Here is a 19,863-nt window from a genome sequence, read left to right on the forward strand (position 1 = left end):
CTTCATTTACTTGCCATGTTGAAGATTTTCATGACATGAATTTTCAGATATGTACCTGATATTGGAAGCAAAAGAAAATGATGATGAGAATCAGCAGCAATAATAACAGTACAATAGCAACAACTGCCCAGCAACAGTAACAACCCAGTAACAGACCGGTGGAGTAATAATCCCAAAAACAAAAGCTTTTAAGCTTTAAATGAAACTACAACCATTAATACTAATTTCAAACAAAGAAAGAAAGCAGTAGATTTTTTAGCTTTTATTTTTATTTTGAAAGCTTAAATATTTTTCGGAATTTTTTTTCTTCTATTCTCTGTCCGTTTTTTTTCTCTCTATTTGTATTCTTCTTTAAAAAATTCTCTCTCCAAATTCTTGTTAAAATTCTCTCTTAAAAATTCTCTCTGCCTTTCTTTTTCTTTCTTAGAATCTTCCTTCTGAAAAATTCTACCCTTAGAAATTCTCTATGAAAATTCTGTTTTTTCTTCAAAATTCTGTTTTGTTTTGTGTTGTAAAAATGTAAGACAAGGGGTTTGGGTCTTTTGGGTTATGGACTGGGTTGACCCAGTTCGAAATGGACTGGGTCGTAGGGAAGATTGAGCCATTTTTAGGCCTATGGCTTGAAATCGAAGACGAGGCCCAATTCCGACTTTCTTTATATTTTCGCTCTCTTTTCTTCTTTTATTTCTCTAAAACTAAATTATAAAAATACTTAAACTATTATTAAGAACTAAATTAAGTTATAAAAGTGCAAATTAACTCCAAATAACAATTAACGCACAATTAAGTAATAATTAAGCATAAAATTGTATATTTGGGCATTAAATGCTAAAAATGCAAAAGATGCCTATTTTTGTAATTTTTAATTTTTGTAAAACAAATTTAATTACTAACAATTGTAGAATTAAATCCTATATGCAAAATGCGATATATTTTTGTATTTTTTATTAATTTAGCAAATAAACATGCACAAATAAATACTAATAATTATTCAAAATATCACAAAATTGCACACCAAGAAAAATTACTTTATTTTTGAATTTTTTGGGAGTAATTCTCATATTGGGCAAAAATCACGTGCTTACAGCCGTTACCCTCATCTTTTCACTACTTTAGGTAAGTCTCTATGCTCGTTCGAGGACGAACGAATGTTTAAGTGTAGGAGGATGTGACGACTCGTCCGGTCGTCTTAAGAATTTATGCCCCGATCCCCTATCAACTTCTTTCCCCGTGTTTATTTCTGCTATTTTGATTTGCCGGGATGTTCGGTTTTGAGTTTCGGAGAGTTTTGGGACACTTAGTCCCTAAATAAGAGCTTAAGTGTTGGAAAGTTGTCCATAGTCGGAACAGTTTGAAGACGGCCTCAAAATAGAATTCTGATGGTTTCGTTAGCTCCGTGGGGTGATTTCGGGGTTAGGAGCGTGTTCGGATTGTGTTTTGGAGGGCCGTAACTAATTTAGGCTTGAAATGCCAAAAGGTCGAATTTTGAAATTTCCGGTCCGATAGTGAGATTTTAATCCGAGGGTCGGAATGGAATTCCGGAAGTTGGAGTAGCTCCGTAGTGTGGAATGTAACGTGTGTGCAAAATGTCAGGTCATTCGGACGAGGCTTGATAGACTTTTTGATCGAAAGCGTATCTTTAAAGTTTTGGAATTTTTAGGCTTGAATCCGTGGTTGATTCGTCGTTTTGATGTTGTTTTAGGTGTTTTAAGGATTGGTATAAGTTTGGACAGTGGTATTAGACCTGTTGGTGCCTTTTGTTGAGGTCCCGGGGGGCCTCGGGATGATTTCGGATGGTTGACGGAAGGATTTAGAGTTTGGAGTTGCAACTTCAGCTGCTGGTATCTGTCATAATTGCACCTACGTTTGGTTTCCATAGGTGCGGAGCCGTAGAAGCGGCGGAGAGATCGCAAAAGCGGAAAAGGGAGAAGCCAGCTGGGACCGCTTCTGCGGTCCCACATCTGCGAAGAGTTAACCGCAGGTGTGGAAGCTGGGCATTAAGTGAAAAGTCATAGATGCGACCATGTCCTTGTAGAAGCGGGACCGCAGATGTGGTCCCAGGGCCGCAGAAGCGGAATAACTGGGCAGAAAGATATAAATTCTTACATTCACGAAATTTAGCCATTTTTCACCTCTTTTCAAACGGGAAGAAGCTTGGGGAGCACTTTTCAAGGGGGATTTTCAGAGGAATTCATTAAGGTAAGGACTTTGGTCCCTAAACTTGTTATTGGAATGATTTTTATCAATTTAAGCATTAAAAATTAAGGAAAATCAGTGGTAATTTGTGGGTTAGGGCTTGACTAATTAGAGTCCTTTGAGTAATTATTTGAGAGACCATTTAAGGTCCAATTTTGGTAATTTTGGTATGGTTGAACTCGTGAGAGTGTGAGGATTCTGGAAATGTAAATTTTACATGATTCCGAGACGTGGGCCCGAGGGGCGCTTTGGTCATTTTACCTAATTTCGCGTATTAGATTAGAATTTCTTTGTAGAATCAGTTACTTAAAGTGTTATTTACATTATGCAATTGAATTGGATAGATTTGGGCCATTTAGAGTTGAGTACTTGTGGCAAGAGTGTGGTTTCAGATTGATTTGAGCCGATTCGAGGTAAGTGGCTTGCCTAACCTTGTGTGGGGGACCTTCCCCTTAGGATTTGGTATTACTGCTAATGGAAATGCCTTTTACGTGAGGTGGTGAGTGCGTACTTGTTGAAAATCCAGTTTTCATTAAGTAATTACTAGTATGTTTCTTTTCCTATTTATATTACATGCATTTAAAGCCTATTGTTAGTTTAAGAACGCATGTCTAAGTGTTTTAATTGCCTTATTTGCTCAAACTGCTTTACCTAAATTCCGTGCAACATGCTAGGCTAGAATTACTTGTTTGCCTTGATGTGGAATTGACATTTCTGAATGTTTTCCTGATGCTGTTGTGTAATTACATTTGGGGCTATGGATGTGGGATTCCGGTAGCTCCCCATTGTCTGTTTATTTGGGACTACGGATGTGGGATTCCGGTAGCTTCCCCTTGTTTGTTTATTTGGGACTACGGATGTGGGATTCCGGTAGATCTCCCTGTGCAGTTATATGGAACTACGGGACTGCACCCGGTAGATTCCCCCAGTACTGGGTATTTACATTTGGGACTACGGGACGGGATCCCAGTAGATCCTCGCGCACTATGAGTTGGACTACGGGACGGGATCCCGGGAGATCCATTGGATATGTATATTTGGGACTACAGGACGGTATCCTAAGAGATCCCCGATTGTTATTTTGGTGCTGAGCCGTATTTCTTTCTGTGTTTACCTTGCCTCTGTAATAGTTGTTGTTGCCCTTTATATCTTGTGTTACTTTTACTGATGTACTTATTTATACTATTCTGTTATATACTGTCGAACTTTATATTTTATTTAACCTTAGTAGGGCCCTGATCTTCCTCGTCACTACCCGACCGAGGTTAGGCTTGGCACTTACTGAGTACCGTTGTGGTGTACTCATGCCCTTTCTGCGCATGTTTTTCATATGCAGATCCAGGTACTTTGACTCAGTCCTATCACCCTTGAGGCGAGGCGACTGTACCAGAGACTTCGATGTATATCTGCTGCGTCCGCAGACCGAGGAGTCCCCTTCCATTCTATCTTGTAGTGATAGCCCTTCTATTTTCTTCTGTTGATGTAGACATTCCGGAGTTAGAGCATTTTTATTATCTTCGTAGCTTGTGATTTAAAGGTTTCCGGGTTTTAGGAAAGTGTATTGGTTTAAGAGTTAATATTGTGTATGCCGAGTGACACTTTTAAACGCTATTTTATTACTCTATTTCTATTTTAAATTGTTTTCTTCCGCAAATTTGGTCTATCTTCCGCATCTTAGGCTTACCTAGTCGTAGAGACTAGGTGCCGTCACGATGGTTCACAGAGGCGAACCGGGGTCGTGACACCATCAATGTTGATCTTATACCATCCTTTTGGAGGAGCCTGCCACTTTACATTAATACTTATTTTTATGCTATTAGTTGTAGCCCTAGACGTTAACAGGTTGTATTCAACAACTTGGTTAATAATAACTCTTTTAGTATTTGATATGGTTTGTGGTATTGTTTTGGTTGTTGTGGTTTTTATTTTTCCAGATTGCCCATAGGGCGAACGGGAATATATCATCCCATGTGATGTATTTATTGATCGTAGTGGGATTTTCATTCCTAAGATTGTCAACTCGGTGTGTTGTATGCATTTGGGGGTTGGTAGCACGCCCACAAAATGTTTGAGCAATGCTACATTCCTAGAAGATATGGATTATTGACTCATTGGTGTCTTTGCATATTGGGCAGTTAGGGTCTATATTAACACCAATTTTGCCTAGGTAAGCTTTAGTAGGAAGACGTTTATGGTAGCATTTCCATATAAAAAAATTTAATCTTGTTAGGGCATTTGAGGTCCCAGATCCAATTGAAATTAAGGTTTGGAAATATTTGCTCATCAATTAGCTTGTAGCAAGAATTAATGGAGAACACACACTAAGATTTATACTCCATATGAGATTATTGGGAGGTGTAATAGCTTATTGGGGTTGAAAGCATTGATGTTAGTGGTAATACTTTTGGGGAGCTCAAAGGAGATTTTCCTTAGGTCCCAAGACTCTTTATCACAAATATCCTTAATTTTAAGACAATCTTCATTAAGAGTTAAAGGGCCTATAATATTACTTCGAAGGTTGGTAATATTTGGGATCCAGTTTGTGTTCCAGATATTCATATTTGAATGTTAGTTTATTGACCACCTAATGCCCTTATTACAAACAGTCCACCCCTTAAGGAGACTGTTCCAAGTATTTGAAAAACCATTTGTTCTTCTACTTTTCCCATAAATACTAATAAGAACTTTAGCCCAAAGATAGGATGGATTATTAAGAATTCTCCAGGCTAGGCTGATTAGTAGGGCTAAGTTTTTTGACTTAGCTTTCTTAATAGCTAGGCCACCTAGAGTTTTTGTAATAGTAACAATGTTCCACCTAATTAGGTGAAGCCTTTTCTTTTCCCTCGTAGTTCCCCATAGGAAGTCTCTTTGTATTTTGTCTATTTCCTTTAGTTTTTTGGTCAGTAAAAGAGATATTTGCATCAGGTGATTTGGTATTGTATTGAAAGTAGAAGCTACTAAGGTACACCTGCCTGCCATACTTAACCACCTAGCATTCCAATTGTTTAATCTAGCACACATTTTGTCATTTAAAGGTTGATAATCCTTGTGCTTAGGGTTATTGTTAAGAATGGGAAAACCTAGGTATGTGTCAAAAGTATTACTAATTTTAATATTAAAGATTCTTGTAGCCAGGTTTTTGGTAGGGTCTTTGCAGCTCTTTGACATAAATAGTTTGGATTTATCTTTATTGATATTTAATCCAGAGAGGCAATAAAAGCTCTCCATGCTTCTTCAAATTATTTTAATAGTTTTTGTATTGGCTTGACCCACTAGAGTGAGGTCATCAGCGAAGAATAAATGTGATAAAAGGGGGCACCTAGGATTTAGTTTAGTAGGATCTCAATTCCTTGTATCTACTTGATTATCAATATTTTTGGAAAGCATATCCATGCATAATATGAATAAGTAAGGAGACATAGGGTCACCTTGTCTAATACCCCTTGTAGGACAAAATTCTTTTGTTTTGTTACCATTTACCAGGATGGAGATGGTACTTGTGGTAATGCAGCTAAGAATTAGGGCAGATATATTAGGAGGGAAATTAATTTTTTTAGAGTTACGTAGATATATGACCATTCAAGTTTGTCAAATGCCTTTTTCAGATCAATCTTAAGGATTAAACTTTCCCTTCCTTTGGTGGAGTTAAATTTTTTCATTACCTCTTGGATAATAATAGCATTATCACTAGCCCGCCTATCCTTTAGGAAGCAAGATTACTGAATATTGATTAGGTGTTGTAGGTAGGTCTTGATTCGATTGGCAATAACTTTGGTTATAACCTAGTACATTGTGTTGCACAAGCTAATAAGCCTAAACTTTTTCAGGTTATTAGCATTATTGAATTTTGGGATTAAGCACAGATAGATTTTGTTAATGTCATGGGGCATTGTTTTGGTGTCAGAATTGTTTTGGCACAGATTTATGACCTTACTTCCTAGTATGTGCTAAATTTTTTGGAAAAAGAAAGGGTGTAACTCGTCAGGGACTGGGGCCTTGTAAGGTTTAAAAGAGAAAACAACTTTCGTTATCTCATGATTTCTTAAGGGTTTATCTAGGCTCGAAAGATTAATTTTAGAGAAGCTTGCCTTATCCTTTTTAATAGTTAACCAATCAGTTTTTTCGTGGGAGGTTGTAAACATACTTGAGAAGTAATTTGTTGTATGGTTCATTAGGGAGGTTTGGTCCTCAATCCAAATTTCAAAATTATCTTTGAAGAAGACAATGGTATTCCTCCGTCTTCTATTGGTGTCTTTAATATGAAAAAATTTAGTATTAGTATCACCATCATTTAACCAATTAACCCTAGAGCGTAGTTTTCAGTAGTCTTCTTCGATTTTTAGTATGGTGTTATAGTCATCAATGAGGATTAATTCTAGTTCTCTAAGGTAGTGACTAGTTGTATAGTTAGGAGAATTTTGTATTCCATCAATTCTTTTAAAAAATTTTCTTTTCTTAGCAAAAATATTGCCAAAGGTATTTTTCTTCCATTCGAAAATATTATTTTTTAAAAACTCCGTACCTCATACTAAATCTTTATTTTCCCAATTATGTGACACAATCCTAGGAAAATTCGAATGGGAACACCAAACAGATTCTTTCCTAAAGAGCCTATCATAACAAGTGTTAATTCTATTGTTAAGGTTGATGAGAATAGGGTTATAGTCCGAGTAAATTTTGGGGAGGTGAGTTATGGTGACATTAGAAAAAGCTTGTAACCATTCTTCATTAGAGTAGACCCTATCTAATCTTTCCATGATTAGACCATTTTTTCTTCTACGATGGTTGGACCATGTGTATTTACATCCCTTAAATCCTAAGTCCACTAGGTTACAATCATTTAGGCAGTCTATTAGTGACTTAGTTTGTTTTTGGTTAATGATTCTGCCACCAAATTTATCCCCGAAGTTCACTACTTCATTAAAGTCACCCCCAATCAACCGAGGTCCTTTATAGTAATCACATATATTTCTTAGATTATTCCATAACATATTTCTAACTGTTATGTCATTGCTAGCATAAATTGCACTAAATAACCAAGAGAGATTTTTAGGTTTTACCTCAATCATTGCATGTATTGTCTGACCGTTGCTAGTGAAGTTGTTGATGGTCACCATGTCATGATTCCATAGGATAACTAAACCACCAGCTTGCCCAATTGCAGGAACCCCAATCAACTCAGTGAAGTTAAATTCTTCTAGGATAGATATATGACTCTCCATTTTGGTCTACAACAAAGCAACTAGACATGACATGTGGGTGTCCATAAGCTCTCTAAAGTGTCTCCTAAAGTTGGCATTGTTAGCTCCTCTAACATTCCAAATTATAAAGTTGTTTGGTTGATTCATGGCGTGATTATTTATTGGGTTGTTGTTGTAATTCCTCCGGAGGGAGGGAACTGGTATCACCACATTTTTCCCAATTGTAGGATCCTGTGGAGGTTGTATGTCCAGTGAGCACTTGTAAAATATCACTGGGCAACTGAAGATAGACTTTTTGTCTAGCATCTCCTTGAATATGAGTATTTTTACCTCGCTTAGGCTTGAAAATGCTACTGCCAGTTCCCCCAAGTGTGGCAAGTTGTCTTACTCCTCTCCTTCCTCCTGGAGCCCTTCCTGATTTTGCATGTTTGGTGCTTGAGCTAGGTCTTCCATTGGATCTTGTTGTTGGTTTTGCATGTGTTGCGCAGTCCATTGAGTGAAGATTGGATTCAGTAGCATTAGATCCTCCGGTGCAAAGAAAGGAAGATTTAGAGGTAGATTTTGTGGAACTTGTTGGTTGGAGTTGCTTGGAATGTTCCACATGTGTTGCATGGTATTCACTAAATTTTGGTTCATCGAGGATTCAAGTGATTGTAGAATGTTGTTCATCCACATTTGATTGATGTAATTGTTCATGGCAAGACTCATTCCCTCCGAGATTAGTTGAGCAAGATAGTGTGTATTTTGGATTATCAATATGGACTCCTGTCCATTGATCTCCATGTTGAAGGATACTACATGGCCTTGAATGCCTAGTTCCACCCACGGTTGTGGTACATGGTTAGGTGGACTTAGATGTTGGGCATAAATCACATGATTGGAGGGAAAATGAGGAGATGGGGGGGGGAGGTTGTTCATGGTTTGATGTCGAGAAAGATGATACAATTGAATGAGTCGGTACCTTCTTCTTAGTGTTAGTAGAGTTCTTGGTATTTTGGTGGTGTTATTGTATTATATGTGGGATGTCGTCTAAAGGATTAGAAAGGTTTGTAATGATTATATCTATTTGCATATGATTTGAGGGAGGTTGCGTGAGGGTTTTATCCAAATCTTGCATGGATATGGCCTCCGCCACTTGGCTCCTATCGTCCTCCATGTGTTGAATTGAGGATTGGGTGGAAGGGATGAATTTTGCATGTTGGTTATTAGTAGGAGTGTCTTTATTAGTAGGGTAATTATTGTTAATAGGATATTTGATGTTCTCTTGGTATGCCCAATTGGTTTGTGTGGAATTTTCTTCCAAATCAATTTTATTAAGCAAGGGATTTAGGCAATCATCAAGGCTAGTAGATTGTGCCACGTTTTGGACACTTATAATGTGTATTGTCTTTTTATCATGCAAATTTTTGAAGTTTTATTAACTTTTTTTTCATTATTTTCCAAAACATCGTGCCCTCTAGTGGATTAGCAAAACTACTTTCACCTCCAGATGATGGTTTTGTATTTTGATCTTTATCAATTTTGGCTTAGTCATCATTGTTGCCGACTAGAAATTGATTTACTACTGCATAAGAGTTAGCAAATAGTTGTTTGTTGACATAATTTAAAGGTTGCACATTAAGATACTTACCAGACGAAGCATCATACATGTGAACATTAATAATTGGAGTTATGGATGGGCTAGCCTTATCTTTGAACTGGTTGGCCGCTTTAGGTTTGCCTTTTTTAGAAAAAGAGACTGTCAGCCACTCCTGGGCAGTGTCATTCCTGGGTTATGGTGTCTCCAATGTTGGTTGATCTCCATTTGCTTGATTGGTTGAGGGGAATAGGATCAGCTCTAGCATGTATATCCCAACCTTCCGCAGGCTTTGCATAGGATATCATCTCCTTCATATAGGATATGTTGCTTATGCTGGCCAATCGTTATGAAATTTTGCACTGGTTGCTCCAATGGTAATTCCACACAAAGCCCTGCATATCTTCCTCATAGTGTGGTTGATGTACATGCATTCACTTTAAGTAATTTGCCAATGCAATTCCCAATTTTGGTTAGAATAATTCCATCGTAAAATTCCGTGGGAAGTTGTGGCAATCGTACCCATACTGTTGTGTAGCTTTGTTGTGCTTCTTTAGCTACAAAATTGGCACCCATTTTTGTACTGAAAGGAAATAACCATTGATGAACCAAGGTCCATTTTGTAGTATCTTGGCCATGCTTTCCTCCTTAACCAACTTAACCGTATAGTAATCTTCTTCGAGATCAAGTAGTGGAAAGTTTTCATTTATCTTTCACAAGTCCTGAATTTTCTTTTTTAGATAGTGATGCACTAGATGCTTACCCATGAGTTTTTTGATGACGGAATATTTTCGAGGTTTGTACATACATTTCCTGTCATCCTTAGATAGGATTACTTGTTAAATTTTGTGGGACAACTCCTCTGATTTAATGGCTTCCAATTCTGATAATTGTTTGTCCATTGGAATTGTTGAGGTCCTTTTCACCACTTGTGTGGTGTTATTGAAGAATTCATCTTGAAGCAGTTTATCCTTGTAGGATAGTGTATTAGGGGTTTGTAGGTTGATTATATTAGGGGGTTTTGGAGGAATTGGATTTTAGTTCCCTGATTGTTGTTTTAGTGAGAGGTCACTCATTCTCTCTCTATTCTCAAGTTCCTTCTGGCTATTGTTGTTGATTGATGCTGAAGACTGTAATAATAGTAGTACGTATTTTCAGAAATTCAAGGGTTGTTGATTTTGTTTTAAAAGTGGAAAAGGAAAATCATTGGCTAAACAGAGTGTAGCAACTACCCTTTGAATAAAAATCTCAAGCTCTCTGTTATTGCCTCATTTTTTTCTGGGCTAACTTTCTTTGCTGGGAAAATCTTTTGCTTTTCACCAAATAAATTTTCACATGTATGTTAGTAGTTGATTTTGATGAGAATCATAATTTCAGGTTCACCATTAGTATATATTTACATGGATATTTATGTATTTCTTTATGTGAAAATAGATTTGAATATTGATATATTACAAAATATATACAAAATAGACTGTCACTATACAAAATATATACAAAATAGACTGTTACTATACAAAATATATACTAAATAGACTGTCACTATACAAAAAATATACAAAATAGATTGTCACTATACAAAAAATATACAAAATAGACAATTCGGGCTATTGTCACTATACAAAAAATATATAAAATAGACATTTCGGGCTACTAGATGTAATATGTTTGGGCCGAAGGGCCATTTCGTGTCAATGAAAAAATACATAGGCTATTAAAATTTTGAGGAGCTATAAAGAGTAGTTTTTTCTTAATTATTTGTGTCGTCCAGAACCAATCTATTAGTGGATCCTCATTGTTAACAATGAAACATGTGGAAATAGTAAAAGGACTTTTCTTCTTGGGAAAAATTTAAAAATAGTCAAATTTACAAGTGGTCATTCAAAAATAGCCATTGTTTCAAAAATAATTGTAATTTAGTCACTTTTTATGTAAAGATAAATATGAGCGAAAATACTATTTAAAACCCGAAAAATATTCCAGCATAATATACTGGAATTTCAGTATAATATATTGGAACTATACTGGAGTTCCAGCATAATATACTGGAACTCCAGTATACTTATGATGGAACTCCAGTAGATTATACTGGAGTTCCAGCATAATATACCGGTCCAGCATAATATGTTGGAAGTTCATACACAGGTGCTCCAATCTCCAATATATTAATGGAACTTTCCACATGTTGGATGTCAGCCCAAACCTGGGGATGCGTGGCTGGCACTCGGTGCCGTACTGGTCCGAGCGAACCACTCTGTAACTCTTTTTTATAACTATCATAGGCCAACATGACCACAACTTGTAAGGTATAATTATAAGTGGGCAAATGCTGTATTAATGAACCATCGTTCTTAAAACATGAATACATATGGGCCGTCAAGGCCTCTGACATACTGTACAAAATGAACCTTTATGTCTACAAAGCCTCTAAGAGTATTTGGTATCAAATGGGACAGGGTACCGGCATACCCGTAAGTCTATAGTAAAACTCTGACATAATGATTTATAGATTCGGCTGCACTTCAAATGAGGTGGAGTCTTACCGATCCTTCGCTGAATGCTAACCTCGTTTACTATGAGGGCTTGTCAAACTGATTATCTATATCTGCAGGCATGAACCCAACATCCCCAACAAAAGAACGTCAGTACGAATAATGTACCGAGTATGTAAGGCGGAACTGAAATATAACAACAAGTCAACATTAATTAAAAACATATAAGAATCAACCTGAATCTCTGAAGTGCCATCGTTTATGCATACTTAGTATACTTATATATATATATAATGCTTCTCTTTAAGACTATTATCCTTATCGTACGATGGATGACTGCCCAACTGATCAGTGGTAACTGCCCGACCGGCGGTAGCTTGATGGTAAATGCATAACTACCCAATCGATGGTAAGTAATGATACATACCTGCCCAGCAGGCCGTAGCCCGGTGGTAAATGCATGACTACGCGATCGGTCGTAGCACGGTGGTTAATGAAGATGCATGTCTGTCCAACCGGCCGTAGCACGGTAGTAAATGAAGATGCATGACTGCCTGACCGGTCGTAGCACGGTGGTAAATGCATGAAGATGCATGTATCACTATATTATAAACATTAACATCTTTATCAAATACCTCAATAGAGACTTAGGAACATACTTAGGCATGTTTGAATATCACTTTACATGAATGAATAACATAGACATCCTTAGCTTCTAAGAGTAGAACCACTTATGGAATAGCATTACGTTTACGTATCGTTACTTGGATCATGCCAAAAAAGGAAGGATTAGCCTTAACATACCTTACTTGAGGAATTTATCAAACACTTTTACTTGAGCTTGCCAAGAACAATTTTTGCTCCTTTAAATCTTTGAACAAGAACTAAGCACTTCTTATGATCATGGCATATTTCATGTTGCTGGACATATGGAGTATCATGGATGTATGTTTTTGCTATGTTTCTAAAGTAAGAGACTCCCTAATAATAGAAGGAAAATTTTCAACCTTCTTTTTATATCTTAAATTGCCAAAGAATAACATGAAAGCTTAAAGCTTGCATTGTCATGTGTAAACAAGGCACACCAAGTGCTACGACTCATGTACATATTGGTGCCACACTTGGCCAATTTCATGCCATGTGACAGCCCACAAATTTTCCTAAAATGCCACCTAATCTCATAAACCAAAGAGTCACCATTTGTCTTGATCAAGACCCATACTTGGTATGATGACTTGGCCAAAGATTTCTCTAATCTTGCGATCTAGCTCCAAGACTTGTTTCGTCAATATTGAATTCCTTACTTGCTGCCATGTTAATGCTTATCCATCCCAATAATTAGCTTACCAAAACTCCCTAAATGTGCCATCTTGCTCTATGACTTAAGAGTCATTTATAGGGCTTTCCTTGGCTGCGACGTTGGGACCTATTTAAACTTATCCAAAGCTTATAATTAATGAGCTAATCTCCCACCAAAAATCATTCATTACCCAATTATCCACATAATAATTTCTAAGTTTCATTTCACTTAAATACTAGTATACGTCATATACTTTACTACCATGATCATGTGGTATATCACTAGTCCATAAATACGGGGTGTTATAGCTTGAATCGTATTTTATCTCCAAATGTCAAACTTCGACCAACCTCATTTTCTTCAACTCGTTTCCCCTCTTACCTTCACGACTTTATTTATCACTTGTTATATATCATAAGCACTTATAACCTCAAAAATAGTCTTGTCATTGAACTTATGTCAATTATCTTATGACAAATCCAACGTAGACAAGTACGAGATGTAACATTGGAGTTCCAGCATAATATGCTGGAAGTTCATGCACAGGTGCACCGATCTCCATTATATTATGCTGGAACTTTCCGTGTTGCAGCAAAATAATGACTATTTTTCAATGACTTTGCAAACGCTAGCTATTTTTGAATGACCAATCCGAAAACTGGCTAGCCCCGGCTATTTTTACTTTCTTTCTTTTGTCAGATTGCAGAGGGGCTCTCACCATCCATTCTGCAGGAACTTCCTTTCTTCTTTTGTTTTTCATTATTGGGTTTTTTTGGAACCAGGGTGGGGAAACAAGGTGTCTCGGAATTAATACCTGTGTACCCGTGTCATAAAACTAAATGCGTGAAAATAACAAAAATGGTCTCTTATGTTTGGGTTTAGTTTAAAATAGTCTTTTAAAAGCAGTTTTAACCTCCGTCAAATATTTGACAAATAGATTTAAGGGGAACTGTGAAGACTTACTTAGAGAATTTCCTATGAGAACTCTAAAGTGTTTTTCAGTTTTTTTTTTTTATATTTATATTTTGAACTATTACCTGCGGATAATTTTTGCCAAGTAAATTTGTAGGTAATGGTTTTAGCATTGAATTTCGCCAAATTCATGCGAATTTTCTGTAGGATGTATTAAGTTCTGTGTGTATATATTTTTAAATTCGAGATTTTTTAAGTTTTCCTGCAAGAAGAATTCTTAGTTATAATTTCCACGTTCGCAATTTTTGGCAAACGGAGTGGGGTAGAGCGGGTGAAACTTTTACCCCACAAAAGTTTTTAATGCATTCTCACTTAACATGTAGTAATATTTTTCTATTTTGAGCTCATCGTACGTAGACCTTTCTTGTGATGTTTAAGTTTCTTTTAGCTAATTTTGACGAGTTTAAAATATCATTATTCTGTAATTGTTCATTTAAAATGGATCACCACTTTAGATTCCCAAATAATTTCTCTTTAACCTGCCTCGTTCCGCCCCACGTATACCCTTCTTTGTCTTGTTTAATTATGATTTGCCTCACTGGTTACCATTTCTAAGATCAAAAATCTCCCACGGTCACAATGAAGAGGGAAGAAAGTGGCCGTGCGGAGAGGAAATGGTGCTGCAGCCTGCCCAGAGTTGTTGATGATTGCTTAGTGCCCACGAAAAACAGAAAGAGAGAACAGGAAGAGGAATGCGAATGTAGCTTAGGTTCGTTCAACCTAAATCTAGAAAATTCGCGTTTAAAAATAATTTAATTTTATCTTATTTTTTTAAACTGATAAGCCTTTTGTGTCAAGTATTATTAGTAACTTTGACAATAAAAAAGGGAGGGAGGGAGTAATGTATTTACATCCTTCTCTAAAAAAGGTTCAATCGAGTTCCCAAGAGCATGGGACATTTGGGACCTAACTGATAACTTTGACCTTTGCATATCACTCTCTTAATTCAAGACAAGTGATACATGAGCACAAGTCTCCGTTAAATGAAAAAGAGCATGAACATGAACATGATAATAGCCTTGTGGAAAACCTCAACAAATAAAGCTGACTTTGCAAAATTGACATTTTTTAAGTCTCACTATTTACCCGTACGTCTAATTAAGTGGGCCATTCAAGTCGCTTGGATCTTCTTGTTTCAGAAGAGACTATTACTTCCTGAAAACTCTTGCATCCTATTCTATTTCTCCATAATCAAGCAGAGTGATCTAAACAACAAAATTAACAAATATAATTGCATTTTTAAATGAGATAATTATTTATATTTCAAAAAGAATACTATCTAGGATCAATCTAATAAGCAGTAATAAAATCTAATAAAACTGATTGTGATAAAATGAAATAGAATTTCAATTTGAAACGTGGAATAACATATAAGTTGTTGGTAGACATTTTTAGCTATTTATTGATATTTTCTGACTATAGCATTGTAAATTCCTCTTTTTCCATTTGTAAAACCAGTGACAGATCTAAGATTTCAACTTTACTATTCAGAATTCTAAATTCTGTAGTTACCCATATGATTTATTGTGTTAAATATCTATCATGTGCATATATTTAGTAAATTTTTTAATCCATAACCTTAACACTGCATCGCCCCTATGTAAAACAAATGAGAAAATTAACAAGCTAAGCAACAAAATGGTAACCACTTCAAAGTTATATAGTAGTTCCTCGTCTTAATTTAGATGCGGTAATTTGAATCGGTACGAAATTTAAAAAAAAATTGAAATTTATAGTTTTAAAAGGTAAAGTTTTGTGTGGCTACAATATTAAATTGATTATAAAACTTCTAATTAAAGATAAAATAGGTAAAATGGATAGTAGTTATGACAAGTCTTTATGAATAGCAGTGAAGCGTACGACGCCGTATTGCCAAAGCCTCAGTCAAGTGCTTTACAGAGGTGACCCCACCGGAGTATTCTGATTCGAAGCTCTGACTTCCTGCAACAAGTACGACGGCTGTTCTTGGTGGCGCACGGTGGCTGAGGCGGCGGAGGAAGGGTGGTAGACCCCGCTTATTCCTCCAACACCTGCACCGCCACATGCGCCGGACATGTAGATGGAGAAAAGAGTATCAGAAGAGGTAGAAGACAGCAGAGCACTAGTAGAGACGGCACCGGAAAGTGAAAAGCCAGAGTCGAAGAGATTAGTTGCCGGCGTCCTACTATAAGTTGTCTTCGTATCTCCGCAGTTTGCGGTGGCGCGAAGCGGAGACGCGGTAGTTGAACATTCTCCTCCGCCGCCGCTTGTGTGTCCTACGGTGCTGCTAGTTGGCGTAGCTGCATTGGATTTCCCTCCAACACCACAATGTGGACACGAATTGTTATTCTGATGTAAAAAATGAGATCAACTTTAATTATGGATAAGTTAAATCCAAAATTAGATAAAAGTGAAATGGGAATAAAATGGAAAAGCAAGCAAACTGCACAGACAGTGGAGGAGGAGGAAGAGCGGTAGGTGGTGCCATCAGGGTCAACAATCCAACCAGCTTCAGAGGCCAGGTGGCGGAGGACTTGGTTGATGTCGGAACGAGGGGAGAGGCGGTAACCGCCGTGTTTACGGAGGCCGTTGAAGATCTTAGTCGTAATAGCTCTTCTCTGACGCTCTCTCATCTTCGTCTTCTCCTTTTCGACAGCGCTTCTTCTTCCATTGCTGTTGTTACTTCTCTGTTGACCTGCAGCTGATTCCTTCATTTGTGGATCTGGAAATATCTTGTAAGTAATTGTGAAATTGCGGTTTATTTGTTGTTTTGTAAAGGGGCAATTGAAGAGAAGCTTTTCGCATGACAGAGGAGTTCAACATTGCATGTTTACTGGGAAAGACTAGTCTGGCGCCACTGGCAGAAAATAATTTTCATTTTCTGAATAGTTTGTAAATTATGGCTTCTTTACTTTAAATTATGGCCCCATATACATAGTGATGCTTTTAGAAAGGACTTAAGCTTATATACAGCATAAAAAAAATTATTTATATAATTAAATCACTTATAAAATAATTAAAAATAAATCTCTACTTAAATATTAATTAATAATAGGATAAAAATAATAATTAATCTTTTATAGTAGGCTAAACTATTCGAATAGCGAAAAAAGTATTCTTTAAACTAACAATGTATATCACTTAAATCTATTTAGAAACTATTTTTACCACATTATTAAACGAGAGTTAGCAAAGATAGCCAGAGTCATTGAGATTTGACACATTACAATTTGGATGACAATAACTTTTTTGTACTTAGCATTTGTATCAGTCTAATTAATAAATCAATTAAATTCGTTTGCACATTAACCTTAGACTTAACCATTATTTACTAATGTATACTTTTTCATCTCATTTTATCATACAACTATATGATAAGTTTAGCAAAACCCGAATACAAATATATTTCTTCAGTTTAAATTGTGATAAGTTGAATACTCATATATGAATTGAAATTTTGTTCATATTTTCTTTTACACAGTGAAATAAGGACAACTTCTTTATCTGAGTGGAAATTAAGTAGAGAGATTAAAGTTTTATTTATTTTTATTAAGATTAAGACGTTTGAATATAAATACACATCTAAATATTAAAATGTATATTATGATCTGAATGGTAAAAATTAAGACCATTGATTTTTTTTAATATTTGAACATATAAAATTATCGTTATTTTATATAATATTATATTAATAAAATATTTAGTTGGCGGTGGTTTTGATTGATGATGGTGATTTTAGTTCAAGTTGATAGTTGCGGGTAGTAGCTAGGCGATGATGGTCCTGGCTGAAAATAGCGGGAAACAATCCTTTCAAGATATCCAAACTTAATTATGCAGCAAGTAGATACTGATATTTGTGTACTTTCAATAATAGCAATTAGAAATTAAAATAGTAAGTCAACGAAACCAAGACAAATTTATCTGTTTAGTTGAACTCAGGGAGGAAAGATCTTAAATAGTTAGTACATAGTAAAAACAAAATCAACAGCAACAATCTGCACATTTCACATATGAATTGACATTAATTGAGATTCATGCCCAAACAATTGATAAATATTACTTTACCACAAACGACGATGAAAGTTTGAATCTGCTGGTGGATTACACTCAATCATCAACTCCTGCCTACAATAATTTCAAGTTCAACATAAGAGTTAGAGTCATGGATGAAATCATTACTTTCAAATAATAATGACAGCATTCTTATATTGCACAATTTCAGGCTGTTGCGTGGAATATCCTTATATAGCAATATCAACAATGGTTGCCGGTACATTACACAACTAGACACAAAGAGAAAATAGCTTGGACAGAACATCAATGAACAATATACTTGATCATCAAAACGTGGATAAACAGTCAAACTCACAACTAACAGAGAAGTTAAAAAAGCTAAATCATCCTAAAATCAACTCTCTCTGTAAATAAAATTATTATTCAAAGACAAGCTTGTGACTTTTAAACTGAAGGATTTATCAACCAAAATGGACCTGAGTATTATATCTTCCAACTAATTTCAACTTTTCCTTCTCTTTTTTCTTTTCTTTTCTTTCTCCTCACCAAACAGGATATGTAATAGGATCATTCTTCACAATAAAAAGGCAAAAGAAACATTACACAAAACTGAATTCTGTAGCTCTCCTGTGCTCCATCATCCTATAATCTTATTCCTATGTTATGAAAATAAATTTGGAAGTTCGGTAACGTTTCAGAATATGGACAGACAATAGAGATTTATAGTCTGGGCAAAATATCGAGCTTATACAACTGAAATTAGCACCAATCATGCTTCATCTCCCAAATCTCTAGCTTCTTCAATTCGTCAAATACTTCCAAATCTAACAAATCAAAGTGCACCTTTCCAATATTAAGATTAAAGAACCTTCAAATCAGTAGCCAAAATCTAACATCCAACTTATACACTAAGAGCAAGAATCAATATTAGACCAATTAAATCACTAACATAGCTCGTACTATTTATTAGGGAAAGCTTAGAAGTTCAGATCTCCAAAAGCATCGTAGAAGTATTTCAATACATCTTTGAGATTGTTCGAATCCTAAAGACTCAATATTTAGGGCTTTTGAAAACAAAGATATTTTAAAATTTAGCCAAAAGAATTGTTCTGGTGTGTTCGAGCAATATCAAGATTCTTAAATAGCAAGCATATCAATTCCATAAATGTAGAAATTCTGGTGTCACTGCCCGTGTTGGTTTAGTTTAGAAATAAAACAGATTAGATTTGTGTTTAACGCTTAAAAAAAGCCATATACCTATTGGACTAACATATAAGACTCTCAAGCCATAAAAAATACTGCATTAATGCTCATTCTTACCAAAAAATCAATGGGAGACTTATGGTTAGGGTTTGAAATATACCTTTGACCTGTTCGTAGCAACCAATAGAGCAAATAATTGAGCTAGTGAGTTGATCATTTTCAGCAAAAAGATGGTGGTGGGAGGAGCAGTAACATCAGCAGGAGTCGATGGATCGAGATTCAACGGAGGAAGAGGAATAGGGGATGGCTATTCAAAATTAATTTAGGGGGTACACTCCTTGCCCTTTCAAAGTTGGGTGAGTAGTAATGGGGGGGAAAATTTAATGGTGGAAATTTCTAGCAAAATTTTATTGGAAAACTTTAGAGCGCGCTTCATAAGTGTTGCTTTAGGATTAAAAAATGGCAACGGTTTGTAAGTGTTGTATTACACGTGGATAAGTGTTGCTAATTATTTTATGATTTGGTAACACTATACGTAGCCTTTTTATTGTAAAAGCACACTTTTAAAGCGTTGCCTAAACTTCGTTGCCAAAGGTTCTCCTCAAAGGCCACCCTTGAAAAGCGTCCCCTTAGATATTTTTGGCAATACTTTTTAAGCGTTGTCTAAAATTATTGTGGCCTTAGACCAAATTTGTTGTAGGGAATATTACTTAAATCATTAATGGGTTAACTGTTTTGTGGCTCAAATCCTTTCAAATGAACAACTAATTTTATATTACTCTAAAATTTCATCTTTTTGTATTATGGAAGTGTAACGACCCGACCGGTCATTTTTGAGATTTGTAGCTTCGTTACCCCATTTACTGCTTATTTTATGCTTTACAGTTATTATATATGTGATTTGTTTGGGTAGTTGGTTTGGGTCCAGAG

The 19,863-nt window shown here is 35.9% G+C and overlaps 1 protein-coding gene across 3 annotated transcripts; it reads right to left on the minus strand.

Moving 5' to 3' along the window:
- Positions 1–15,488: 15,488 nt before the first annotated feature.
- On the minus strand, positions 15,489–19,389 carry LOC107827834 (uncharacterized). 3 transcript variants are annotated; one of them, XM_075249375.1, is made up of 4 exons: positions 19,094–19,389; positions 17,777–17,841; positions 16,170–16,438; positions 15,489–16,065 (listed from the first exon to the last, which is right to left on the minus strand). In XM_075249375.1, exons 3-4 carry the CDS (start codon positions 16,428–16,430, stop codon positions 15,631–15,633), a joined length of 696 nt encoding a protein of 231 aa, XP_075105476.1. In that variant the 5' UTR covers positions 16,431–16,438; positions 17,777–17,841; positions 19,094–19,389; the 3' UTR covers positions 15,489–15,630. The 3 variants fall into 3 exon arrangements, with proteins under 3 accessions (XP_075105476.1, XP_016510539.1, XP_016510545.1); XM_016655053.2 differs by having other exon boundaries at positions 17,782–17,841; positions 19,094–19,387; XM_016655059.2 differs by having other exon boundaries at positions 16,170–16,411; positions 17,782–17,841; positions 19,094–19,386.
- Between the last annotated feature and the right edge of the window lie 474 nt (positions 19,390–19,863).

This window comes from Nicotiana tabacum, chromosome 3, assembly GCF_000715075.1.
Source record: "Nicotiana tabacum cultivar K326 chromosome 3, ASM71507v2, whole genome shotgun sequence".
Lineage (NCBI taxonomy): Eukaryota > Viridiplantae > Streptophyta > Magnoliopsida > Solanales > Solanaceae > Nicotiana > Nicotiana tabacum.

Bases quoted from the DNA above. Each gene is read 5' to 3' on its own strand.
- LOC107827834 (XM_075249375.1), bottom strand. From the start codon at position 16,430: ATGAAGGAATCAGCTGCAGGTCAACAGAGAAGTAACAACAGCAATGGA. The intron at 16,066-16,169 runs GTCTGTGCAGTT...TTTTTACATCAG, and splicing joins GCTCTTCCTCCTCCTCCACT to AATAACAATTCGTGTCCACA.